The sequence below is a fragment of the Podarcis erhardii genome (assembly GCF_964252035.2).
Source record: "Podarcis erhardii genome assembly, chromosome: 11".
Lineage (NCBI taxonomy): Eukaryota > Metazoa > Chordata > Lepidosauria > Squamata > Lacertidae > Podarcis > Podarcis erhardii.
In genome coordinates, this window is record NC_138501.1 from 42604445 (window position 1) to 42620393 (window position 15949).

Here is a 15949-nt window from a genome sequence, read left to right on the forward strand (position 1 = left end):
CATTTTTATTACCAACAAATCAGCTTTATTTTTATGCTGTTTTTTCTTATTACTCTTTTTCGTTTCATTTGTTTGTGCCATTTTTGTGTGTGTGTGTGTGTGTGTGTGTGTGTGTGTGTGTGTTGAAGAGTATTTGTAGTACGGTGTTTACTAGTGCTATTTTTTTCATAGAAAAAGAGGTGCCAGAACTCCCCATGACCGCCTCCCTTGTTCTCTTAGAATGGCAATGGCACCCACCTGAGAGGTGCCGGAACTAGGAGAGAGAGAGAAGAGGGGTTTTCTTCCACCTCTTTCCCTCACGGCCCTTAGAGAGACCCTTTGCCATAGCCTGAGCACGGATTTTACTGGCTTAGCCTTCTAATGCATGGAGTGTTTTGGGATGGGAAGGAAAGAGGCAACTGACTGAAGATGCATTGCCCAGGGCTGCAGCTGAAAATTTTTAGACCCCCCCCCCCTTCTTAGATGGTGATGTGTATCATTTTTATTACTTGAAAATGTGGTGAGCTAACATGGCTACATCAGAAGGTGCTCCCAATCATTATGATCAGGGATGCCAACTTGAATAAAGTATGGGTAGGGGAACCCGGCCCCCCGTATAATTATCACAATACATGGGGCACGCATGTCATTTGAATGGTAATCCCCATCAAATATTTTACTGGGGGGGCTGAAGGGACCTCGGCCCCTAGAAGTTGGCTCCTATGATTATAATGACAGGGGCACTGGACTTCTGCCCCCAAACCCTACCCTGCCCCAACAGCAGAATTAGCAAATTTGTTGTGCAGAAAAAAGAGTTGCACGACATGGCGGGGGTACATAGCTGTCAACCTTCCCTTTTTTGGCGGGAAATTCCCTTATTCCAGCGCCGTTTCCTGCTGCTTCCCGCTGCTATCCCAGATTTTTAGATATCCCGTAGACTGTCCCCGGGACAGGTGAGGCTGCTGATCCCTTATTTTCAAATCTGAAAGTTGACAGCTATGCAGGGGAAGTCCTGCTCACCCTGAACAGGGCTGAATATTTGTTTTTGCAACTGCGGCAATGGCTGCATTGCTAACTGGGCATAAAAATATTACAACGTTTTTGTGAAATATAAGAATCCAAAATTCCTTGTCCTTCTTCCTTGTTGGCACCTGTCCGTCTTGAGAGACAATGGAAGGGTGTACCATTGGTCAAACTGTTGGAGACCTACAGAGCCTGCCATGGCTGTGGAGGCCAGTACAAGAGAGACATGTTTTATTGCAGCTGGGGCAGGTGAAGGAGTCTGGGTTTCCTGTTAGCATGGCGTTTCTTCTCTCAGCAGTCATTCCTCCTCTGGTCACTGCTGCAGATACACAGCCCGACTATCTGTCTCCAGGCACTGTGGTCGTCTGCAAAGGATTTGAACACAGAACCAGACACAATGAGAAAACAGGAAATAAAAGAGTTATAGCAATTGCTATTCCCCCCCCACCCCGTCTGAACTTACAAGCATTACAGGAAGTTTTTATTGGCGCACGATTGAGATTTGACTCAATGGGATAATTTAAATTTAAGTTCTCCCTGCAGAACATGCTCATCACTTCTTCTACTTATATTCCTTTCCTGTTCCCTTTCCCTCCTTGCTCAGAGTGAATTAGATGAGAATCAGATCCAGATGGCTGGGGACGACGTGGGCTTGCCGGAAGACCTCCAGAAAATGGTGGCGGAAGATCAAGTAGAAGAAGAAGACAAGGATTCTATACTCGGGCAACTTCAGAACATCCAGAACATGGACATGGATCAAATCAAAGAAAAGGCCCAAGCCACCTTCACTGATATTAAACAAGCAGCTGGGGAGAAGTGTTCTGTAATGTAAATAGAGACATTTACAAGATCCGTATACAAATACCCCATAGAAATGGAAGGCTGTGGCTGCGGCAGCTACTCACTCTCTACCCCTCCACGAGGAAAGATGTGTGTGTGTGTGTCTCCCCAAAAAGAAAAAATAAGGGTATGTGTGCTGACATATGATGGTGGAGGCAGAGGGACCCCAATGTCGCAGGTAAATATCGAAACATAAAGCAGCAATTGCAAATGTTGTTTAGTCGTTTAGTCATGTCCGACTCTTCGTGACCCCATGGACCAGAGCACGCCAGGCACTCCTGTCTTCCACTGTCTCCCGCAGTTTGGTCAAACTCATGTTGGTAGCTTCGAGAACACTATCCAACCATCTCGTCCTCTGTCGTCTCCTTCTCCTTGTGCCCTCCATCTTTCCCAACATCAGGGTCTTTTCCAGGGAGTCTTCCCTTCTCATGAGGTGGCCAAAGTATTGGAGCCTCAGCTTCAGGATCTGTCCTTCCAGTGAGCACTCAGGGCTGATTTCCTTCAGAATGGAGAGGTTTGATCTTCTTGCAGTCCATGGGACTCTCAAGAGTCTCCTCTCTTTAGATTTTAGTATTTGCAATTGCAAATACACTTGCTCATATAGGTCCCTGCCAACGCCCATCATGGTGTCAGGTTCTGAATTACGTGGCAAGAGCCACTTGTGAATGGAACTGCTTAAAATTATTTTGCTTTGCAGGATTGAAGAGGGGTACGGTAGTTCACACCTTGGGTTATTAGAACAGACTTTCCTAGATAAAAAAATATTAGAGTTCTACACGAGGACTTTGCTGAGCAGAAGATATTCCTATTATATTCCAGTGGGGTCAGTGATGTCATAGAGTAGGGTTGCCATTCCATCTGCCCCATCCCAGCATGCACCATGTGGGTACACCATGGAGACAGGAAAAGGTAAAGAGTGATCCTCACATGCACACTCCTTGACTCTTCTTGCAAAGCATGTCTCTGTGCAGAGAGCAGGCGTGTCCATAGAGATCGGGAAAAGTAAAGCGTGATACTCGCGCACACACTTCCTGGTTCTATTTGCAAAAACCCAGACATTTTGCCCATTTTTTAAAAAGTCTCCCCGGATGGTGATTTCGCCCTTGGAATCCCGGACATGTCTGGGAAAAACCGGACATATGGCAACCTTATCGTAGAGTGAAAGCAGAATATGTTTAAGATAAAACCTACTTACACCTTCCAAACCTCCTCTCTCCCTATTTATAATGTAGATTTTATATTTGCTTGAAAGCAGAGAACCTTTCTTTAAAAAAGAAAAGAAAAAGGTCTCCAGTGTTGTTGTTTTTCAGAACATTAACTGTTTTATCACTGCCACTTTAATACAGGACATATTATTTAACCAACTCAGAATGCATCAAATCACAGAACTACTAAAGGTTTTCTGACACCTACAACTTTCAGCCAAATGACTATAACTTCACTAAGGCTTATTATGTGGCTGCTATCTTTTTCTTTCCACTCCCTGTGCTTTTAAGAGCAGCCCAATGCAGAGAAGGTTTTCTCATCTATTACTCTTAATAATAAAAAAGTTTAAACCATAACGGAGCTGCTGTATTGCTGAATGAGCTCTCCAACTTTGGAGTTCCCCCAAATATTGAGGTTTCCACTTCTTGCATGAATGTTTACACTTACCCAGAAGGCTTAATGGAATTATGTCAGGTGTTAGCATACAAAATAAATTATTAAGGCCGCATCCAAATTTCCAGGAGTGCTTTCTGAATAGTGATTGGCCCAAGGAAATTTGCAGCTGAGTGGAGATTTGAACTTGGGTCTCTGCCGCCACCATAATCCAGCACTCTAACCTAGCCTCCCACAATCTACTTTGTTTTGAACTACAACTCCCATCAGCCCCAGCAAGCATGGCCATTGCAGTCCAAAGCGACAAGATGGCACTAGACTGAGGGAAGGCTGATCTAACCACTGGATTCACACTGCCTCTCAATAAATGGCATGGCCAGACTCATGCATTTTTGTGCACATTACTTGCACTGGAAAATTCAGGGAAGTGCAAATTCCAAAGTTTGCCTTGTTTTGGTTGTGCATATCATTTTGAAAAATGCAAATTAGGAATGTCATTTAAATGTGAACTGAGCCGAATCTCTACCCCATTCCTAGCCACCTCTTCCTTCTAATACGGTTCCTCAGATTTTTGACTTAGTTTTGCTGGCTGCACCAGTATTAAGAGTGTGTGGGCAGGGTAACTCCCATCTGAAAGCAGCCTCTCTATGGGCAAAAAGCTCTGTGGCTCTTTTTCACATTGCAACTCCAGGCACAGAGATTACTTGTTTCTAAGTACAGGGAAAACATACTTCTACATTCGACCCATGTGCAGATTTTCCATACTGTGTCTCTTATGCCAGAATAATATTTCTGATATTCCTTATACTGGGTATGGGAGGGGGAAATGTAGTTATTAAACTTTTTCCTCCTACCAACTGCTTTGGGGCATTTTGTTGTTATGATTGATTAAATGTACACTGTTTCCCTTATGCAATTATAGTATTGCATGCCACCTCAGTCTCCGACTGGTGCGCTTACCCAGGATTCGTGTTTCCTTTTGGAAATGAGGCACAGCAGAGACTGTGGTGTCTTTATGATATATGGTTTATTTGCACATATCTACAACCTGAGTTTGCAATGAGGGGTTCACAACATCAACACCCCAAAAGGATCTTGTTTCTCCCTTAGCTGCAGCCTTGAGGTTGATCAGAGGTCTGACATAGCACACACACACACCCTCCTGAACCTTCCCAAGAAGAGGAGAACAGTGGTTTGCAGAAGGTCATAGTTCAGAGGCTGCAGAGGGGAGAAGCTGGGAAATATTGGGAGAGCAGAAAGGGAGAAGCAGGGCAGAGACAGCTGATAGACTCAGTGTCTTTAGAAATAATTCCTGACCACCACCTCAGGGCCAGGCGTGCATTGAGAGTAGTAGAACAGAAAGCTCAAAGGCAGAAAGCACAGATCAGCTGACACAGGGATGGTGTATAATAGGAGAGACAGAGGTGGTGGGACTTTAATCAGAGCAACGCCATTATCTAAGAGGCGGCATCATCCGTCTCTGTGAATATTAAATAAAATACCATGGTAAGAACGTCTTGTTTTCCCATTTCTGGCTGCCAGCTGTGAGGAGGATCAGATTCCCTGAAGCCTGACACTCTCTCTCCCTGCTTGGCGCTTTTCTTCTAGGTCACATCACACCCACTTTCAGCTCTAAACTCTGGCTATTGTCCTTCTCACTGTCTACAAGTTGTGTGAGGGGCCCCACCCATTTGCCATCTCACACAGAGCCCCCTTTCCTTTGTTCTCTTTATGGCCCAACACCCAGGTGATTACCTCATCGTGAAACTAGCCTAGCTTATATTTTAACACTTGCAGGATCCAGGGATCAGAAGGCTTGATTAGGTTTTAACACCTGTTGGACCTGGGGATTTGAGGGGCCTAGCACCCACAAACACATAGCAATATATTCTGTATTCTCAAGTCACTAGGGAAAGTTTGGGCTAACAGTACATGTCTGTTCAGAAGCTCAAGTCCCACTAACTTCAGCTGTATGCAAATGAATCCCTCCTGCAAAATTGTGACAAGTCCACTTCCTTCCATATGCTGCTACTCAGCTTTTCAAGAAAACAACTTGCAAAAGTTGAAAATGGCTGCTCCTCCAAATCAGGTGGAGGCTGCTTGGCGGTTGGACTCAATGGCCCTTGTGGTCTCTTCCAACTCTATGATTCTATGATTCTAAGTGTGGGAGGGAGGGGTAAGTTTATTTCACAAATCCAGCATGGTTCAGACATAAGCCTCTTTCAGAAGACCTTAAAGCCTTTCTAGTCTGGAGGAAGGAAGGACAAGTGACCTGCTTCAGAACATAAAAACCCTCCTAGATCAGACTCAGGAGACATCCAGTACAGTGGTACCTTGGGTTAAGTACTTAATTCATTCCGGAGGTCCGTACTTAACCTGAAACTGTTCTTAACCTGAAGCACCACTTTAGCTAATGGGGCCTCCTGCTGCCGCCGCGCCGCCAGAGCCCGATTTCTGTTCTTATCCTGAAGCAAAGTTCTTAACCTGAAGCACTATTTCTGGCTTAGTGGAGTGTGTAACCTGAAGCGTATGTTACCTGAAGCATTTGTAACCTGAAGCGTATGTAACCCAAGGTACCACTGTACAGAATCCTATTTGCCATGGTGGCCAACACAGAATCCCTGTACTTGAGTGGTGAATTATAGAATTGTAGAGTTTGAAGGCACCTTGGGGGTCATCTGGTCCAACCCCCTGAAATGCAGGAATCTCAACTAAAGCATCCAAGACAGATGCTAAAAAACATCCAAAGAAAGGAATCCACAACCTCGAAAAGGAGTCCATTCCACTGTCGGACAGCTTTTACTGTCAGAAAGTTTTTGCTGATGTTTAGTCATACTCTCCGTTCTTATAACTTGAAGTCATCGGTTTGGGTCCTAGCCTCCAGAGCAGGAGAAGACAAGCTTGCTCCATCTTCCATGCAGTTTAACCATTAGCTACCTCTTCCTTTGTTGAGCTTATCTGGTGAGTTTCTCTTTGATAAAAAGCTTATTTGTTTGGCATGCAAGAGGTTCGGCAAATAGCACCCCCTGGAGATGATGATGTCATCCCTTCTGTGAGGAGAGTGGTGGCACTTCATCCCTGCTCAACTGCGCCATTGGGTACAGGTCTGAAAGACACATGAGAAACCGACGCCACTTGATTCCTGTCCGCATTGGGCAGGGGTTTTCCCCCCGTTGTGCACACAGCCAAGTGGATTTATTATAATAGGTAGCATCATGCTATAATTATCCCTGAAACTCTTTTATTAAAGAAGCAGGACCTGCTAATCTACTAGGTGCCTGGAAGAGTTTCTGATTATCGACTAATCCTTACTAATCCCTTACAAATCTTATCATTCACCTCATGGCAGCACCGGGCAATATTTTCCCATGAAAATGAAGTTGTGGGTATGGACCTTTTGCAGAGAGAGGGAAACAGAGAAAGCACACAGGGGGGAAAAAACTTTTTTCAACAATACCATAACAGGGCAGTTGGAGAAGCTTTTTCCAGAGGGCCACATTCCTTGGAAGGCAATCTTCTAGGGACCAGCATGCCAATGCTGGGTTGGTCTGACAAGAGTTGTCTCCTTGAAGACTTGGAGGGCACCAGGAGAAGTGCCAACTTGAATGAAATATTGCAGGTGAGCCCTGCTTTGCATAATCGATCACATGACACAGTGCAAGCACACCATTGGAATGGCAACGCCCATCAACTTTGCAGGGACTCAGCCCCTTCAAATATTTTATTGCGGGGGCCAAAGCCCCCACGGGCACTGGGAATCGGCTCCTGGGGGCACCAGGTTGGCAAAGGCTGTCCTATTGTCTTAGGTCATCTTGAACATAAGAGAGTGCCAGTTACAGATAGGTAGCCGTGTTGGTCTGCCATAGTCAAAACAAAACAAATTCCTTCCAGTAGCACCTTAAAGACCAACTAAGTCAGTTCTTGGTATGAGCTTTCGTGTGCATGCACACTTCTTCAGATACACTGAAACAGAAGGTTCCAGACCCTTCTATATAGTGAGAAGGTGGGGAGGGGTATTACTCAGAAGGGTGGTGGGAATGGGTGATTGGGAATGGGTGATTGGGAATGGGTGAGAGTGCATTATGTCCAGTGAAGGGTGGTCTATTGGGGCCAATAGCAATGCCAACCTTAATCTGCCCTCAGGTAGACCCCACCTGCCTGCAACCAGCCGAGGGGCTGCCACTGCCTGCAACCTTCCTCCTCCTTAGTCCCAGGAAAATTGAACTGGATACCTTCTACATGCAAAACAGGCACACCTCCGTAGAGTAGGAGACTCTTAATCTCAGGATCGAGGGTTCGAATCCCGCATAGGTGAAAGATTCCCGCACTACAGGGGTTGAGCTAAATGAGCCACGTGACCCCTTCCAACTGTACAATTCTATTATTCCTATGACATCAGGGATGGGCAATTTGTAATATTATAAGGTTCCATGTTCCATTGCCATTGGCTATCGACCACAGGTTCCACATCCTTACCCCAAATAACCAGGGGTGGCCCAGTCCATTTTGCCACCTGCTGCCAAAGTCTTGCTTACCAGGGTTGTGCAGCTGCTGTGGTGGCAGGGTTGTGGGGGCACCTGCAGGAGTGCCACCTCGTGAGATTGCTAGCAGGTACTCCCATCAATTGTATCGGCATGTAATGAGATGTACAATAATCCACTCTACACAGTTTCTCTTTTTTATCATCATTTCTTCCTTGTACTCTTATTGCACTGGTTTGCCGATGTCCTACAAAATACCGACAAGTACCTTGCAAAATAAAACAAACAAGAATCTGAAGGATACTTGGGTTGGGCATTGTTCTAAACACTTCAGAGCTGTTCTAAACTCTGCAAACTAGATTCAAAAGTCTACATGGTTCCTTTAAGGAGAGTGATTAATTCGACAAGCGTCATTTGTGTAACTCACCAGCAAGCTACCATTGCTAATATTGCCTCCTCTATACAACTACTAAAGGGCAGAACGTTGTCTTCTTTTTCACCCTGCTATAAACCCTTAATTACTTTTCCTTTATTGAGAAATATTAAAGTTCTGTTTATGAGAAGGAGAGAATCAATATGCCAAAGCAGACTCAGAATGATTCTTTACAGACACAGAATTATTCTTAGCTCTGGTCTGAGACGATCGCTCTATATTCCTTTAAAAACACACACACACACACACACAGAGAGAGAGAGAGAGAGAGAGAGAGAGAGAGAGACTTCGACTGCAAGCTGGCCATTGGTGATGGATCTCCAACCTTTTGCATTACGGTACTTTACTGAGCAAAGTACCTTATCTAAAAACACGGCACTAAACAAACCTAAAGCTCTTGACCTTTGAATTAAAATGTGACAGGAACATCTTGAAAATCTTATTGAAAGCATCTGGTGGTTTAGAGGAGCTAATTAAATTCGTCAGCACATATAGGATCAGCATTTTCCTGGTTTAAGGGGTCAAAGGAGAAAGTACAATCAGAATTACCAAACAAGTGGTTAATGAGATTCCATCAAATTTAAGGCTGATAGGAGTTAACAGGTTTGAAATATAATTATAGGGACCATTGCGAGAGGAGAGGAGAGGAGAGGAGAGGAGAGGAGAGGAGAGGGGAGGGGAGGGGAGGGGAGGGAGAGAGGGAGCGCTGTTGTCCAGTATCTCATCATCAATATATCCACAGGGTCACTACAACTCCCATCATCCCTGACCACTGGTCATGCTGGCTAGGAATGATGGGAGTTGTAGTCCAACAACATCTGGGGACCCACAGGTTGAGAAACACTAAACCATGTTGCTCCATCATAATGAAACCCATCAAGTCATATTTTATCTATATAGCCCCACTCCTTACTGATGAAGATGTGCTAAACAGGACATCATCGTTTTTATGGAAGGCACTCTTCCTCCAAATACTATGTGATCGACTGAAATTCAACCGGCGCAACTCCCCCCCCCTTATGGAGAATGTGCTAATGAAGACAAGGACCTCACATTCCTATCTCTGCTCAGACAAGGAACTCAGTGAGTGACACGTCCACGGCCCAAGCATGGGCATGGTCATCGGCGTGCATTGGGGGCCACGTCATAAAAGTCACTGCAAAACAGTCAAGAGCCAGCTTAGTAGAAATCAAACAGGAGCTGCTTCTGTGCCTTTAACAGCTGACTTTACCCAGAATTCCAGAAAACCCAGTAAAGTGTTTCTTGACGTGGAATTGAAGCTATGGCAGACATAGACAAACTCAGCCCTCCAGATGTTTTGAGACTGCAATTCCCATCATCCCTGACCACTGGTCCTGTTAGCTAGGGATGATGGGAGTTGTAGTCCCAAAACATCTGGAGGGCCAAGTTTGCCTCTGCCTTAGCTATGGGGAAACCTTCCCCTACTCTAGTAATGCACGTCAAGCTGCTTTTTAAGGCTACACAGCTACAATGGCCAGCTATAAAATTGGCAAGCCCATTTTTGTTTCTCTCAGACTCTCCCTTATTTATTTTGGAGGTGTGTTTAAAAAAAAAAAGTTTACAAAGTACAATACACTTAGAACACTGCCTGCAAATGCAAAAGACTAAAGCCAAGGTTGCAATGCATTTTTATTAAGGTTTGGTATTCGTAGTGTATGAGAGAAGTGATATAGATGTACATTTTGAAGTGTTGGATCCCCCATATCCACTCCCTTAGATAGGGTCCAAAATTTTAGATATTTTGTTCCTCTACAAACACACATACACACACTCACAAAAGCTGAAGAGCAGCAGTGCATAGCATCCAGAATAGTCTGTGCTGGCCTAGCCCCCACTTGCCCCTCTGAAAAATGCCATGATGCCATGGCTTTTATTGCACACATTGAGATGCAATATGTGCACATGGGTGTATCTCTGCCAGGGATGGCGACCATATCAAAGGAAGGTAGCAGAGAGAAGAAGAAGAAGAAGAAGAAGAAGAAGAAGAAGAAGAAGAAGAAGAAGGGGGGAAGGTGGTCTTACTGGTGTTCCATCACATGGGAGCTGCCGGCTGCCGCCGCCAAAGGAACAACAACACAACCCCGGATTTTCATTCTTCTTACCGCTAATAGGATCGCTGGAGCTCAGAGCCGTCATCCCATCAAGATAAACGTCTTGGGTGCCCACTTTTAAGCAATCTGAATTCAATTAGGCTAATTGGAAAACAAGTAAAGAAGGATTGCATTAATGTAGCTTTACTGTGTGAAACTCAAAAACCTCATGGGAGAAATGAGGGGGGTGGGGAGATTTGACAAATAAGTTGTGGTGGTTCGTTCATGAAAGACAGAGGTTGGCTTGGCAGCCTCACACTCTTCCTCCTTTCTGGGCTCCTGTGCATTCATTAACACTGGGTGTCCTCTCACAGTGGTCGCTGGTAAAATGGGGTCTGGTGGAGAAGCCAAGGAGGTCTCTTTCTTCTGGTCAATTTCTTCTGGTCTTCTTCCAATTGTCATCCCTTGCATAGATGCCGTAAACACCTAAGTAAAAGCATGGACAAGGCTCTGCCCCACTTTGCCCTGGATACTAGCCCTCCTAGCTCCCTCCTCATCTCTTTTGAGCTTCATCCCTGGTCCTGAATGGGGCAACTGTGCCTCTGAAGGACCAGGTGCGCAGCCTGGGAGTCATTTTTGACTCACAACTGTCCATGGAGGCACAGGTCAGTTCTGTGTCCAGGGCTCCATCTGGTACATTGGCTGAGCCCCTACCTGCCTGCACACTGTCTCACCAGAGTGGTACATGCTCTGGTTATCACCCGCTTGGACTACTGCAATGCGCTCTACGTGGAACTGTCCTTGAGGGTGACTCAGAAACTACAACTAATCCAGAATGTGGCATCTGGATTGGTGATTGGGAAATGCCACTGAGACCATATAACACTGGTCCTAAGAGAGCTACATTGGCTTCCAGTTCATTTACAAACTCAGTTCAAAGTGTTAGTGCTGACCTTTGAAGCACTAAATGGCTTTGATCCTTTATACCTGAAGGAGCATCTCCACCTCCATCATTCTGGCAGTTCCCTCATTGTGAGAAGTGAGGTTACAGGGAACCAGGCAGAGAGCCTTGTCGGTGGTGACGCCCGCCCTGTGGAACACCCTCCCATCAGATGTCAAGGAAATAAACAGCTTTATGACTTTTAGAAGACTTCTGAACGCAGCCTTGCATCGAGAAATTTTTAATGTTTGATGTTTTATCGTGGTTTTAGATTTTGCTGGAAGTTCCTCAGAGTGGCAGGGGCAATCCAATCAGATGGGGGGCATATAAATATTATTATTATTCATCCCAAAGTGCCTTCAGGCTCTAGTTTGGGTTTTCTTTTTTAATGTTTATTTATATTTTATTGGTTTTGGTACAAAATTACACAAACAGAAAATGATAACCATAGAGATACAGTTCATTAAACTCACGTTCAACCCTGCTATCTGCATACAGTGGTACCTCAGGTTACATACGCTTCAGGTTACAGACTCCGCTAACCCAGAAATATTACCTTGGGTTAAGAACTTTGCTTCAGAATGAGAACAGAAATTGTGCTCCGGTGGCGCGGCGGCAGTGGGAGGCCCCATTAGCTAAAGTTAAGGTTAGCTAAAGGTTAAGAACAGTTTCAGGTCAAGAATGGACCTCCGGAACGAATTAAGTTCTTAACCCGAGGTACCACTGTACAGCACAGCAAAGGAAGGTAATGTGTGTGTCTCCTCCATCCTATTTTGCACCCCGCCCTCCATTTTATACTTAAGCAGGGCAGGCAGGTTCACAGCCTCTCCATCAGCATTAGTGTGGCCCTCAATCTGCCAGAATGACTGTTAGCCATTCTTGCCAATGGAACTTCTCTGTCCAGTAGTATATCTGGGACAAAGAACAAGGAAAGGCTCCTGCATTCAAAATAAGCTCTCCACTGGCATCTGCCTGGCCAAACAGAATAATGGACAATTAGATGGACCTAGATGGTCTGATGCAGCACGGCTCCTTTGGCTGTTGCTGGTGGCAGGCAGCTAGGCAGACCAACCTGCAACCCAGACCAGAGAGGCAGGGCAAACCACGATTGGCTGTGTTTCCTCTAAGCTTTTGCATGCATGCTGCTAAGGGGCTTATAGTCTTTTGTTTTCCCAGAGTTAATTCTTTTTACCCGTTGCCCTGCACTCCCTAATGCTGCCAGGCAAGGTTACCTTTTATCGAGCCCATTTTGTGTGTGTGTGATGGCAAAACAGAAGGGAACTGGGTGAAAGAGGAAGGAGACAAGTTAGCAGCATCGCGGAGGCAGCAGAGAACACACTCAAAGCAATCAACAGGGGAGTGATTGTGCCACTTAAAATTGCATGTGTCTTCCCAAGGAACTCTGTTAGTGACAGTGGTACAAAGTTCCTAATGCCTTGTCATTTGGACTGGGGCGTTTTAACAGGCATTCCACCTGTGCTACTCCCTGAGCATACAAGATAACACCAACTCCCAAAGCCCTAGGCTTCTCCTGACTGGAGTTAAGGTGCCACAGTGAAAAAGGCCCTGTCTCACTTAGGTGGCAAGTGGTGAGAAATACCTGCTCCTGGTCAGTGTAGACATGGCTAGTTGAACAAATAGTCAGTACAGTGGACGCTCGGGTTGCAAATGTGATCCGTGCAGGAGGCATGTTCGCAACCCGCAGCGTTGCATCTCGCATGCGTGGGTCACGATTTGGCACTTCTGCGCATGTGCAAAGCATGATTTAATGTTTCTGCGCATGCGCGAGTGCCGAAACCCGGAATTAACCCATTCTGGTACTTCCGGGTTCGGCGCAACCTGAAAACTCACAACCTGAAGTGTCTGTAACCCGAGGTATGAGTGTGTAATGTATGATGTTTTAAAACTTATACCTTGTTATAAAATTGTACGTTGTATAATGACGCTTCATTTGTTCATCCTTTGAAAAAGCATCTTTGATGGCAAATAACCCATTCCCCACACACTTTTCCAAATGTGTGTTTAATGTAACATGTAGCAGCCATCTGATCTGTGATGGCTTCTTCACATGTAGGATCCATCAAGGGATGAGCCCAGAGCGAAACAGGTGTGTAGTTGAGTCCTTATGCAGAGCTTCTTGTGTTGTTCTCAAAGGAGAACATAGGAAGCTGCCTTAAACCAAACCAGAGCTGCCATTATTTTTTCAGCAGCTTCAGAACTCAGCAACTCAAAGAACCTGGTGCTGGCTCCTGCCTGAAGCTGTTTGTTCTGGGTGCTGCAAGCTCAATCCAGGCTGCTACGTTTCCTTAAGACACTGTGCAAGATGATAAAATGATACAGTGGCTCTCGGTCCAGTATATCTGAAGGAGCATCTCCACCCCCGTCATTCTGCCCGGACACTGAGGTCCAGTGTCGAGGGCCTTCTGGTGGTTCCCTCACCGCAAGAAACCAAGTTACAGGGAACCAGGCAGAGGGCCTTCTCAGTAGTGGCACCTGCCCTGTGGAACGTCCTCCCACCAGATGTCAAAGAGAAAAACAACTACCAGACTTTTAGAAGACATCTGAAGGCAGCCCTGTTTAGGGAAGCTTTTAATGTTTAATAGATTATTGTATTTTAATATTATGTTGGAAGCCGCCCAGAGTGGCTAGGGAAACCCAGCCAGATGGGTGGGGTATAAATAAATTATCATCATCATCATCATCATCATCATCAGTGAGGTACCAGCAACTTCTGGGCATTGCAGTTTCAAAGGGCAGCGGATGGCCTCTGGAACAACAGCCTACCAATGTGCTGATCAGTTGTTACAACAGGAAGACACTGCCCAAATAACACAGAGAGAGAGAAAGAGAGACCCTGAATCTTACCACTCCAAGTACCTCCACTGCTTATCTTCAAAATACTTTCCCTCTTTAGAAGCCCACTTTCCCCTAAAGCCTATTTAAAGATCTCAGTTTCCAGTCTCAAAACGGAGTGGAAACGGAAGTACGTGTTTGCCCACGTCTGTCCCTTAATCCCTATGCTTCACCCACTCTCAACTTCGTTTTTAAGTAGCCAAGTGGGACAGGGGGCAGCTGCCCCCCCCCCCAGATCCACAAATATTGTCGAAAAGCATTGAAAGTACTCAGTTATCTGAGTTTCTGCCCCTCGCCCCCAGCAGAAGCCTGCCACCCGCAATGTCCTATTTACGGGGTATTTTCTACCCGTGATTTCCCCAAAAAAGCTCAACAATTTTGATTTCCTGAAAAAGCTGCCACCTTCCTAACAAAAATCCTGGCTATGCCCATGTTTCTAAGCTCCTCAATCCCCACCTCAGAGGCAAAATTTAGACTGTAGACTCCTCAGGGCAGAGAGCTGTCTGTGCTTTTAACACTTGTTTACAGATTGAGCTGCAGTATTGCAGGGTGGTACTATGACTCCTACTAGTAGTAGCAGCAGCAGCAGAAAGTGGCTTCAAAACTAACATCGGCCAGATTCTTTAAGTGTCTCTTTCTTTAAGATTTGCTCTTCCCCTTGTTCCACACGTTGATTCCCCGCCAAAAAAGTAAAATCAAATTCATCCCCATACGTTGATATTCAAACACATACCTTCGCACAATCTCACATCTTTCTGAAGCTGCTGCATATCTTTGTTTTCGTGAACAGATCCTTCGAAACATAACAGTTTGCATTTGTTATATTAATATGTGATAAATAAATTGTGGGTTTATCTGCTTATTTATTCCAGTTGTGCGATTTTATTTTATTACTTTATCCCGTGTGTGTGTGTCTGTGTCTTGTATTCTTATTGTCCTTGTTATTTGTTCTCTGTTTTCTACCTGCAATGAAGTTTCTGCGACCAGATGCTTGATTTGCAACGATTTTGTATTTTGGAAATACTGAGTAAAGAGAATAGGAATGATTCAGTCTGAAGGAAACTGAAGGAATCGACTCAGATCGGTGTTGGCAGCCCTTATCCTTAATTTCAACCAAAAGCACACACTTGTGAGTTTAAGCCTAACAATAACGACAACAAAAGGTCAGGAAACGGACCATCAGCAATAAAGGCGTGCGTGATTCTGAGCATGTGCAGAGTGCCTTTCCCCTCCCAGCTGATAAATCCCAGGAGAGTCAGCGGCTGTGGCTGCCTTCTTTATTCCACACTCGTTGTAAGACCGGATTGACTCCGTTCAAATGGTATTTCTGCGTCTGCACAAACAGCTCCGTTTGCAGAACTTTTTTTAAAAGCACATCGGATCAGCGCTAGAAATGTAGGGCCAGAAACGGGACAGAACAACAGACACAAAATCCAGCTGGTTGGGTAGTCGCAAGAAAATAAGTTGATTTCATTTATTCAAAGCCGGGAAGGTTAAAACAAGGAGTGGTTAATAGGCGCGGCAAATCGATTAATGCCTTAACTGCGGATTAAGCGGTTACATTTTAAATAGGATTTTAAACGGAGTCCCCGCCCCCCCCCGGAACGATATCATATCCCTGAGTCCTCTCTGCATAACATCTTTCAATCCCGCGCTGGGAACGAGGTCCTTGCAAAAAAGAACAAGCGGTTCCTTTAGACGAGGAGCCAAAAACACTCCGTCGAAGCCAACGGGGTGAAATCGAATTAAA

General features: G+C 45.2%; 1 protein-coding gene across 3 annotated transcripts in view; it reads left to right on the plus strand.

The window, feature by feature from the left end:
* CPLX4 (complexin 4) overlaps window positions 1–1958 on the plus strand; it is a 39820-nt gene extending 37862 nt beyond the window's left edge. For all 3 annotated transcript variants that reach the window (XM_081881717.1, XM_081881716.1, XM_081881718.1), the window contains one exon: window positions 1607–1958. In XM_081881717.1, coding sequence (XP_081737843.1) covers window positions 1607–1834 — 228 coding nt within the window. In that variant the 3' untranslated portion in view covers window positions 1835–1958. The remainder of the gene's footprint in view (window positions 1–1606) is intronic.
* Window positions 1959–15949: the final 13991 nt, after the last annotated feature.